This window comes from Bombus impatiens, unplaced genomic scaffold, assembly GCF_000188095.3.
Source record: "Bombus impatiens unplaced genomic scaffold, BIMP_2.2 scf_1068, whole genome shotgun sequence".
In the NCBI taxonomy this organism is placed as follows: Eukaryota; Metazoa; Arthropoda; class Insecta; order Hymenoptera; family Apidae; genus Bombus; species Bombus impatiens.
Genome location: NT_177487.1, coordinates 150080 through 162395, shown reverse-complemented (window position 1 = coordinate 162395; position 12316 = coordinate 150080). Strand labels below are relative to the sequence as shown.

Here is a 12316-nt window from a genome sequence, read left to right as displayed (position 1 = left end):
TTATATTTTGCTCGTGTTCGAAGATAATTTACTAGCGTTTGCGTGACCGATATGCGCCATGGCACTCGTATCTATTTATCGAGGATTAAATTGGATACGTTGAACAATGCTCCCATAAATGTACGATTTAGTATATAATCAGCGAACAAATTATTATGTCGGTTTATTAGGTAATAACGGATAGATAAATCTACGATCTATCGATTTAACATTGTCTGGGAAAATTTACCGACAAAAACATGTAACATGCCGATGGTAATATACATATTTAAATCGTATAACATCGTTTAATGTATTGGGTTGGCTACCACCTAATAACAAAATCCGCAATCACTTAGTTGCCAACCCAATAGAACGCGTAGTCAGATGGTGAAAAAGTCAGAGTAACGTTACGTTGGTCGGATACGTGGCTTCGTCTATCTGGCTTTCGCGGTAATGTTTTATCAATTTGCTGGTTCGTTCGTGGAAAAGAAAAGTGAGATTGGAAGGAGAGCGAGTAAACGTACATTCGATAACTTTGACGATTGTTTGTTTAGGCACAAAGGATTCCTGAAAGACTGTCCCGATGGCCTGCTAACGGAACAGGTATGACCTGGTTTCAGCTGGCACGTTAATTAAACGAAAATCAATATGTACGCCAAGATAAGAGAAAGTTTGAAGATAAGAGTGCCTGTTGCGTGATTTCAGGGTTTCATAAAGATCTACAAGCAGTTCTTTCCACAAGGCGATCCATCGAAATTTGCCACGCTGGTTTTCAGAGTGTTCGACGAGAACAACGTAAGTTTCGTAACGCCTTTTTAATCCGCGCGCTTTAACGTGTTCGTTCGAATGCTATCGGTAACTCTACTCTTCTACGAACCCTACTCTGACCACGAAAATCACAAGCGACAAAGAAGCAAACACTTATCGTCTCTATTCGAATATATCGCTAGACGAGGCGAGTTCATTTTTCTCAAGCATTTGTGTAATATCGATTTTCTATAAATGGTTTTGACCTATGCACGGTTCCCGTTTCTCGTTGTTAAATCAGAATAACTAAACTCGGCCTTAAAAGAGAAGCGAGCAAGAAATTTCGAACGAAGAATATCCATTAATCATTGGTTTATCGATTGATGGTAATTCGTTTTCTTTTTAGATTTCGCTTCTTAGATATTCTCGTTGTTTTAGATTTACCGTTAGCCGAATTTCCATGTTTATCATTTCCATACTAAACGACAGCACGCGACCGTTGTTTCCTTAATTTCGCGCTTGTACTACTTCCCGACGCTACGATCTCGCTTTCTCCGAGGCGAACGTCGCTCCGAAACGACCAACGCGATCGGCCAGATTTCACACGCAAGCAATCGCCTCCACGATTTGGGTAATTCCGTGACAAATTCGTCACATACAGCGTACACATGGCTACGAAATTTGTTCAACGATCGAAAGCCGAACCAACGTATCTCGCTTCCGATCCGCTGTAACGCAAATTGCACGAACGATTGTTTTTCAGGATGGCACGATAGAGTTCGAAGAGTTTATAAGGGCGCTGTCGGTAACGTCGCGCGGCAACCTGGACGAGAAACTTCACTGTAAGTAAGCACAGCCAATTGGCATCTGAAAAAACTTGACGAATACAATGATAGGCAGCTTCGAATTAAAAGCTTCGAGATCGATGTTTTGAATAACTTGCACGACCATGGCAATGGCTTATGGCTGAAATGTCTCTCGGAAAATCTTTGAAAATTTCAAAACTCTAGACGTAGGCACTCGAAACGTTGGAATCGATGCGCCAAGTAATCTCGCAGCAGTTACCATATGAGTTCTGTTTCTTATTTTCAGGGGCGTTTCGGCTGTACGACGTGGACAACGACGGTTTCATCACGAGGGAGGAGATGTACAATATCGTCGATGCGATGTACGAGATGGTGGTAGGTACATCACTGTCGCTTTATACCTTCTCGAAGCAGGTACTTGCGCGTTGTTCTATCTTCGCCAGCTGGAAAAACGTACCTGAATCGAGCTGCAAACATTTCCCGTAACGATCGTCGACTATATAAATTTATTTCTTCGCCGCATGCGTTGCGAACGTGGACGTTTGACGTGGTTCCGACCGAGAATCGCATTACTTGAACGCAGCGTCGTTTATTATGCGGAACAATTGTTTCGGTTGATTCTATTGCAAGTAGAATACGCGTTACATCCAATATAAATTAAATTTCGTAACTGTCGCGCCATCCCTTGTTTGATCGAATAAACATAGTCGATAATTATCCATTGCGCTAACGCGTTACATAGTACGCGCGTAGTCGTCGATCGAATACGCGCGGTCGAATAATAACGACGTTGGAACCGCCGACGCAACGCGCTTTCGACGTGCAAACGCGTGAAACGTCCGCTGAGAAGTTCCACCCATTGGACAGATTGAAGGAGCATATTTTTCTGGCCTGATCCGCGAAACGCGATTAATCGCACGATTAGCTGATCGAAACTGGTGGAAAATATTGGCCGATCGATAGCCGAATTTTCTCGCGGAACACCGACGCCGGCGCTGCGACGCCAACCACTCGACGTTATCGATAACGTCGGCTTCGCATTGGCGGCAATAAAGCGGGAAAATTGCAGCCGCGACGCGGATTACGTCGATCGAGAAAGTCATTTCAGCACGCTTCATCGATCATCTAACTGAGAGGCAGAGATCGTCTCTCGTTTTCTTTGAATTCTACAAATTCATAATATGCAGAATTGTTATATTCTTATTATATATTTTATAATATTATTCTACGAAGGCAGGTATTTTTTCGCACTTTCAGAAAACAGGTATCGTTACGTTTATAATTAAATCCGCTGATAGAAACGCCATCTCTAATTGCGGATCAATCTGTGTGTTCATCGTCGTGGGCAAAATTTCAGGAAAGTTAACCTCTCAGGTTCGGTTGAATTGTACCAATCACATTGGAACGAAGTGTTTAATATCTAAATTGTAATTTTTCCTAAAGATATGATGTATATGCTTGAACCTGAATAATTTACTTTAACAATTAACAATACAAGTGCGTGTGATATATTTTAAAGCACGGTACGACACAGACCCACGTCACAATTTTCACACTCATAACGCGACAGTATTTTTCAAATTGTTCTTCGTTTTCTATTTTCAAGCGACATTTTGAGGCTGAAGATTCTAAAAAATTAGAAAAATACGGATCGGCGTGTTAAAAAAAGGCATGTGGTGGACGGTGAAACGTGTTGTTGGTTAAATTAATAACGAGACGAGTTGATTTCGTCAAATGTATTTACAAGTATATTTAAATGTGGAATACGGAGCTAGGCGTAAGCGTCGCTCGCTCGATGCAATTCGTTACAAGCATACTCGATACTACTCGTTATGCTGATTCTTTAGACTGATTCGCTATACCTATTCGCTCGACTGATAATCTCGACGACTCATGTCTGGAGAGCATGGTTGTCTATTTATACTGGTCGCGGGTGTACCGGAAATTTTAAACTTGACTCTGGTTGACGATTGCACGTAGCAACAATATTGCTTTGTCCAGAGTTTGTTACATTTTGTGCATCGTACTGTGTTAATCCTCTGTGGCAAAACAACTACATAAGGCATCTTCCAATCGAAACGTCCGATGACATATGTGCCGCTACAGTTATAAAACGTTGTGAGGGCAAAAGAAGTGTGAAGCAAGACAAATGTAAAAGATCATTTAGTTCAAACGGCAAGCGAATAATGAATAGTACAGTGAGTCACTATAGTGGCGCGTCGTAATCTAAGATGACATCCGCGAAAGCCACTATAGTGGCGCATCGTACTCAAGAGGCTAATACGTAGATCAAATTAAAATTACATTATACCAAACTGAGCAAAGTGGTTTCGTTTCAGGAAGATTCGCCGTGACAAATCTCCTGATGTATCGTCGCTATTTATCAGAGGAGCTTAACAATGGTTATCAGGTTGATTCGGTGTATACCAAAAGGCTAAATAAACCATGGCATTCTAATTCGTAAACTGAGAGCTATAGGCTTCTCCGGAAGCATCGCCTGAAAAGCTAGCTATCTCTAAGGTCGTCACCTGGTTGTTAAATTTTATTATCATTCTTTTAAATCATTTAAGGTTAAGTTGGTAATTCACGAGAATCCCACTTTGGCGCTCTTCTCTTCATTCTCTTTGTCAATAATATAGTAGTGTTATCTCGGATTATCTCCTTGTTAGAAATCTCACATCAGAGATAAACATAATTTTCAAATAACATTTATGTTTCATATTTAGAACAACATAAATTGTTAAAATTGGCTACCAAACATTGCGGCAATTTTACATCGTTTAATTGCCACAATCGCGATGATATTATTAGGAGGTTGAATGTTCAAACTCTATTCGATAGGCGAATCATATGCTATACTACATTCGTATATGAAATTCTTAGAGATTCCATAACTTGTCCCTCGACCGTACGCTTGTGCCCGTGACGATGAAACTGTCCTAAGTCAAGAATGTAGAAACAACGAGTGTACCTCTTATTTGACATGTTTGCAAATAACGGTAGAAGTTGAATGATTGGATTGAGTCGATCATTACGGAGTTATATACAGAATTTAGCTAAGGCGACTGTAAATATTTCGAAACGAAAAATATAATAAGGTAAATGTAATAACGTAAATGTAATCTCCAGAAGAATGCGAAATTACTTGCTGTTAAAGCAACATTTACAACTGCAACCGTTTCGACTGTCGTAACTGTTTTAACAGGACGATGAATTTCACTGACTCTGTCCACCACAAAATTGATGTATTTTAGTCGATCTATGGAATCTCCAAGATACTCTTCAGGACGGATTTTATAACTTCCTTATCTTAATCCTTAATTTTAGCTTCTTCTTAATTGTTACTTGTTATCTTTTTTTTATTTTTATTATTGCTAAAGTAATGATATATAAGATTTTATTAAATAACAGAATAACTATTTTATATGTAACATAACAAATTGAAGTATTAACGAACAAATTGAAGTATTATTCTCTTATACATCTCAAACAGAAATGAATTTGTTTTATTGCACATTCATTCATTCGACACATACGCGATGCACTCGTCTCATGGCGTTTTCCTTTTGTCTTCCCCTTTTTTATTCCTCGCTCGTACAATACAGATGTACACACATCTATTTTCTAACAATTATTTTGCGTTTTACTATCTTTCCTTCACTCCGTACACTGTATCTTTTCATTTTCGCTAAAGGGATTTTTCTTCCCCGTGAAATTAGTAACAAAGATAAAATAGCGAAAGTTTTTGCGTCACGGTAACCTCTTTATCGTTTGTTCTTATGATTAAAAAACTCGTAACAGGATGAAATTGTTGAGAATTGTGGATCTTAATCGCCGAAATAAATGTATAGGAACACTTAGATTATACTTAGAATTGATATCAAAATAGTTTCAGATTTATTTAGTATGTGATTTGCAAGATATTTATCGATGCATATTTGCACGCGTCACAGAACTCTCTTTCTCTCGCCATCTTCTATATCGCATTACCAACGAAACAGTCGCATTCGTCTGTTTTACGAGACGCTGTGCACGCACATACTCTCACACACTCATACTCATATATGTGTGTTACTAAATGTGGCTAATCTAGTGTAGCACACAAAATTACACATATCTCAATAGAAATCCTTAATCGATGACTTGGTCAATTGAAATGATTTGTTCCTATCTCGAAATGTCATGCTATATATTTCTCGTGGAAAATGAAACAATACTCGATTAATGATAACTCCATAAATGGTACACCGCCGGATAAACAAAAAACAAAAACTTATTTTGACGGTATTTTTTCCTCCTCGTCATCTTCTACAAATTTCTAGAAAACGACACCTCAAAATCTCTGGATCTCGTTAAGAAGCCACACAATGAAACGTTTAGAATGATATGTTTACAACGAAATTTGTAAAATATACTCGTTTCTAATCGTGTCACACCTGGAATACGCATTTGAAAAATAGAATTCAGCGCAGTCGCATATCATGAAATTGCTTGAAAGCGTGTAATAGGAATTTCTCACACACATCGTTCTCAAAATTGATAAACCGATACTCAAAACTTGCTATAATTATGACAATAATGTGAATATGCTCACTCCTCCATATTGCATTCACACTGCGAAAACAGATATCACCAAACAGAGCCAAATGCATTGGCCAACAAGTCGAAAATCCAAATTAAGCATAGAAAATAAATTAAAAATATACAAAACGATCATAAAACCAATCTGGACGTACGGAATACCACTATAGGGAAAAACCAATCGGGACGTACGGAATACCACTATAGGGAACAGCAGCAATGAGCCATATAAGCAAAATAGAGACAATGCAAGCTAAAATTCTTAAAACAATAGTAAATGTCCCATGGTACCTTAGGAACAAAGACATTCGGAAAGACCTGAGAATACCAACGGTCAAGGAGGAGATTAGCAGATGCGCAAGAAGGACAGAGAAAGAATAGCAACGCATCCAAACCGGCTAGCAGCGGAAACGATCAACACATCAAGCATAGAAAAAAGACTAGAAAGGAAACACCCAGCAGATCTCATAAAGGATATAACCTAACAAACACGAAGATGGTACCCCGCTGGGGGTAGGCACCCACATGTTATATTATTATACCACTAAGCTATAATATTTTACCAAATGTCGTACTGGACAAATTGTAAAATTTAAATAAATAACTAAAAAAAAAAAAAAAAATTCCTGAATAGCGTGGAACCATAGCGGACCTGACGTTTGTTTTAAGGTCCTCGATCAGTTCGTTGATTGTCTAAAAATTGTTGAACTTTTGAAATTATAAAATTTCGATCGTATCGATAGACTGCTCAATTCCGAGCGATGTTAGCGAAAAATCATCGATTTCTTTCACGGGTCCCAGATATTTCTTCCGACAATAATTTGGTTGCATCTCTGATAGATCGAAATAACACTTTAAAAATTTAATTTATTAGACTCCTTTTGTATTTTTGTATTTGCATAGACGAACGGTTAGAGTTTTTCGTTCAAACAAAGTCAAAAATGCTCCTCCTTTGAAACATCTACTTTCAGTGAGATGTGAGAAATTGCACGAATCGTGTCTTAAAGTTAGTGCTCGCTCTTTTATACTTCGTTTCATGCTTCATTAGGTACTCGTTCATCCGACAGTGAAAAGCCTGAGGTGGATAGGTCGTGATAGGTGCGAAGGAACACTTGAATATATTTAATATGCAGAGTGCTATGCAAGATATATACAGGGTGGTTGGTAACTGGAGATACAAGCGGAAAAAGGGCGATTCTACGCGAAAAAAGAAGTCGAAAATATAGAATAAAAATTTTTCGTTTGAGGCTTTGTTCTTGAGAAAATCGACTTCGAATTTTCGCTCGGTACGCGTGCACTTTATCATGTCTCGTTATAACGGAACTCTCTGTAGATCGTTGTCTCGATGGAACAATTTGTGGTGGATCGGTATCAATAGGACGCAGACAGGTCGAGGCATCAACGCGGCGCAACACCTCCCGGGCGATCCGCTGGTACCAACTGCCAACACTAGAGGGCTACGACGACCGCCAGAGGGCTACGACGACAACGAGTCTGTCTATCTCGCTAGCGGTCGAATATACAGGCGAATGATACAAATACCGCACCTAGCGAGACTCCCTCTACGTCTAAGGCAGGGACCACCGGGCATAGCCTTACTGACGAGTCCACCGGTAGTCCCGGGATGAAACGCACGACTCTCTTTTCACCTGGCAGCATCTACTCCACTACACTTCCTACAAATTTAAACAAAAAAAAATTAAAAAAAAGAAATTTTTATTCTATATTTTCGACTTCTTTTTTCGCGTAGAATCACCCCCTTTTCGCTTGTACCACCAGTTACCAACCACCCTGTATATTTATTAACATATACTCTATGTGTACACTATGCGTAGGACTCGCAATTACAAGTTCGACTTCTGGTCGATGCGTTATGACGCATGATACAAGTGCGGATGATGATTGCTTAAGATGTCAAGAAACTCGGATCAATTATTACTGCTAACTACCAACTATCGACTCGCGTTTGACGACTGATTTTCCGTTACGATGATGCTACAGAGGTGTCGCCGTTACGTATAACTGTCAAACAAAGATGTCTAAGGATACGAGATTATCGGAATCATTGAGGAAAGCCTTGTTTCGGAAAGTGAGGGGAGTGGACGTTGATGTTAATTGGTTAATTTCTGTTTGGTGGTTGGAGAAGGATGCTAACCGTGCTTGAAAGAAAGTCGCATTGTACGGACGCATTGTAAAGTCGGAAGCATTGTACAATTGAAGCAAAGTCGGAAAAAGGCAGATTTCCCCTATCTTCCCGTAGCAGGTAATAGATTTAGGGATTGTTAAGACAAAGACTATTTGTTCCTTTGGAAAACCTTAGCTAATTAAATCATAAGATGTATAGCGGATCCTTAGACTACCTGAAAATATTCTGTGTGGATGTATCGACATCTGGTAATTATCTTGTCCGAAGAATAAGGTCTTTGTGTAGCGAGCCATCGGACAGAAACCGTTGGAAAGATTACTATCAAGTACCGCTACAGGTCTATGACCAATAACTAAGTAAATAATTGAAGATAAGATGCTAAGTGTACGATAATTCAAATGCGTCATAACATTTTCTATCTTCTGCACTAATACAGTCAATATTCATGGAAAAATGAATTATATCTTTAGAAAATCTTGTATGTACCAACTCTTAATTGTAGAGAAAGCTAAATGCGCCATTCGGTTAAACTTGAAAGCACTGAAAGTATCAACTCTGTTTCTCACTAAGCAAATCGTATAAAAACAGAAAATATATTTTTCCAAGATGTTCTTTTCTCTTTTATTACAAAAGTGTATTTTACAATGCTCAGAGTAAGAATTGTTTTATAATTGATGATATTTAATATCCATACATTCGCTTGGATATTATATAATTACATACAAACTTTGGACGTATCAGTATTATCATCATTTAACGCCAGTAGTAATTTTTTACGAATGAAAAATCTCAAATTTTATACCGTTCTATTCCATTGTAACTTTTATTCTATCATATTATACTATATATTATTTAATTATAATTCAATACCATTGCCACGTAGGTTTTTCCATTTCAAGTGTTGTCTACAAGAATACTGCAATTAGCCTGCGAGACAATCGTCGATATTCATCGACGCTTACGAATCGATTAATATTTCGAATCGGTCACCGATCAGCTCGATTCTCGTTCGAGAACCGATCGAGAATTTTCAACGACCATTTGAGCTAAATTTTTTTCGCACGGACGATATACAAAAGGCGAGGTCGATACAGGCAATCGTTAGCCGACAATAAAATAAAAAGGAAAGAAAAGCGTACTATGCCCACTGACCACTGCTATTTTTCTTATCAGAGATATCGAGCGTACAGCCGGCCATTATTCACCTTTTATTTCAACCCCAGCTTTAAATTATGCGCGTGGTATCCGTATGTTAAGAGCGCATAGCGAGTAAAAACGCCTGCGTACGGCAACCTGCTCATTTTGAACGAAATCGCGTCTGGCATTTACCAGGCGCCCAACTCCGTGCTTTCGGCCCTATCTCGAGCATTTTTGTCGCGAGTCTACGTTAATGACCCCATGTTTCACGGCCTAATTTTATCGTTAAACCACCAAAAGTTCACCAGCAGAAATATTTCACGCATTAATTACTATTAATAACTAGTATTAACAAAGATTAATAACTAGTCGCCTGGAGCGTATACAACCGGAACGACAGCTGTGCCGCGCGTAAAGGCATCCCTTATCGGTGATCAACGAAACTCGTGGAATTTTTATCGCATCGTATCTTAGCTTGCGCTTGTGTTTAGCGCGCCAACCATTTCGCCAACTTTTTCGTCCAACCAACTCGATTCGTTGCGAGTTGATTTTACGAAAGACGGCAGGCAGGCGGACGAACGAAAGTCTCCGGTTTACGTGACGCGGAATGCGTGGAGCGATTTATTAAAACGCGATTATATCTAGGAAACGACGGAAACAAACGAAGTTGAGCGTTCGATAAACGAGTTACGCACGTCGACGAAAGACTATGCACTGCGACCGACGTAATTTTCATTCGCGTTAAACGAAACGGCGAGCCTCGAATCCTCCGCAAATCGGACGCGCGCGAGCTCGAGCTCCGCGAAGAAACTGGGACACCGACAACAAAGAAACATTTTAATCCGATGATTTCTCTTAGCCGACGCGCAACACCGTGTACTATACACCAGAAATAAACGTTCAGCGCGATACGTTGCGTTTTCTCGTAAAGCACGTTAAATGGCTGCTACGTTAAACTGCTACGGTTAATGTAAATGGTACACGGATCGTTGCAATGCACGTATTTTTCTTCGTCGGGGCAACGTAACGCGAGATCCAAGATAGCTTTGCTCGCAGAATACGTAATGCGTGCATTGTTGTGCAAACGTTTACCGCTATCGCGATCGGCGCATGAAAAATTTAGCGGAAAAATTTCCACGTTCGTCGATGCTGCAGCCGACGCGGTTCAAAAAATTTCGTTATCGACAAGTATCGCTTTACAAGCTTCTCGCCGTTCGTGCTTTTTCCTCCCACGGCTCGTTAACGTCGTACGACGCGCGTTAATCGTACGCATCGTTTTGTCCCTTTCTTTCTTCGTTATCCGTTTGAGTCGCAAGCAGCGCGAACGAGCTGTTTAAGTTTCATGTGGAAAAGTGCCATTTGAACGCTACGGACGATTCACGGTATTTTGCATTGGGTTGGCAACTAAGTGATTGCGGATTTTATCATTAGATGGTAAATTTCATTATTATCTTCTGAATAATTTTTATCGAACAGAACTCGAAATATTTATTAATTGATAGTACGCAAATATAATATTATAGATGTATTTCATAAAAGTAAGGAATACGACGAGCGCTGCTGCGCCGCTTGTTTCTCTTCGCGCTGTTGGGGATTTTTCGAATATCCCTGCGACTCAAACGGTTGCAGATTACGCACGTGCGATATGAAAAAGATGAAATTGCGAGCGACTGTGGAAAAACGTAAGAGAAAGTACACCGAGTTCGTACATTTCGTAGAAAATATTAAAATGGAAAAAGGACGCGACGCTATAGAAACTCGGTGCAAGCAGCGGAAGAGGGAAAAAATCGACCGACTCGATTTGCGTTAAATCCATCGCTCTTTCCAAACGCTTTATCTGAAAACTTGCCGACACGAGAAACTCGAATTAAGCGGCCTTCCGTGACTTTATCTTTTCTCCATTTCCGAGATAAACGCGCGTGTATAACGTGAACTTGGAACAATACTCTTACGACTTGGTAACGTCATACGACGCGCGTTAATCATACGTCGGTTCCTTTCTTCGTAATCTTACGCTGCGTATACGCGCGATAGGAAGCGCGTTGCTTTCAGAGCTCGCGCGACCTGAACATTCCAACGATTCTGCGGAAAGTTTCGCAGTGGAAGTTGGCAGATTCGGAGGAGGCGAAGCGCGGTAGAAATGTCGAGCTTGTTTCTAATAGATCGGTCGCCTGGTGTTTCAGGGGCAACAGCCGCAGGCGGAGGACGAGAACACGCCACAAAAGAGGGTGGACAAGATCTTCGATCAGATGGACAAAAACCACGACGACAAATTAACCCTGGAAGAGTTCCGGGAGGGTAGCAAAGCCGATCCTAGAATCGTGCAAGCGTTGTCGTTAGGCGGCGAGTAACCTCGAGCCCCGTCGANNNCGAGCCCCGTCGAGACCGCACCGTGCGTCGTCGATCGTTTCAAGCCGGACGATCGTCTCGTCACTTCGGTCCGGTCGTCGAAACGGATAGAGAGAGAAATCGATCGCTCGAACAGATAAGGAAAACGGGCGGCTCGATAACCATAAGCACGCAGTCCGGCGTACACGCATACGTAGGTAGCACATAATGCGAATCGACATGACGCGATCCTCTCTCTCCCTTCCTCTCTGCACTTTGTTTGTGCGAACGACAACAGGGACGGACGACAAAATCAGGAAAAATCGAGTCCTCGCGAAATTGACTTTAACACGTTGACTGCCGCGCTTGTTTACAATGAAATCTCCTTCAGGCCACGAGTATGTATTATTTTGACCAAATGGTTTTTTTATGCCACCGCAATTAGAAAAGGAATCAAATGGAAAACTTGGCATTCAACTCCTTTTGGGAATTTCTGTTGTAAACGCTTTGACGGTTTACAAAATTGCAACGAGGAAGCATGTAAATATTAGAAGATTTAGAGAATTATTAGCTGCAAAATTATTACGGT

At 40.4% G+C, this 12316-nt stretch overlaps 1 protein-coding gene across 1 annotated transcript in view; it reads left to right on the top strand.

Moving 5' to 3' along the window:
* Window positions 1-12114, top strand: part of LOC100741992 (frequenin-1) — a 48813-nt gene extending 36699 nt beyond the window's left edge. Inside the window, exons 4-8 of the mRNA XM_003493252.4 lie at window positions 537-585; window positions 688-777; window positions 1493-1571; window positions 1822-1910; window positions 11583-12114. Of these exons, the coding sequence (XP_003493300.1) occupies window positions 537-585; window positions 688-777; window positions 1493-1571; window positions 1822-1910; window positions 11583-11750 (475 nt within the window). The 3' untranslated portion in view covers window positions 11751-12114. The remainder of the gene's footprint in view (window positions 1-536; window positions 586-687; window positions 778-1492; window positions 1572-1821; window positions 1911-11582) is intronic.
* Window positions 12115-12316: the final 202 nt, after the last annotated feature.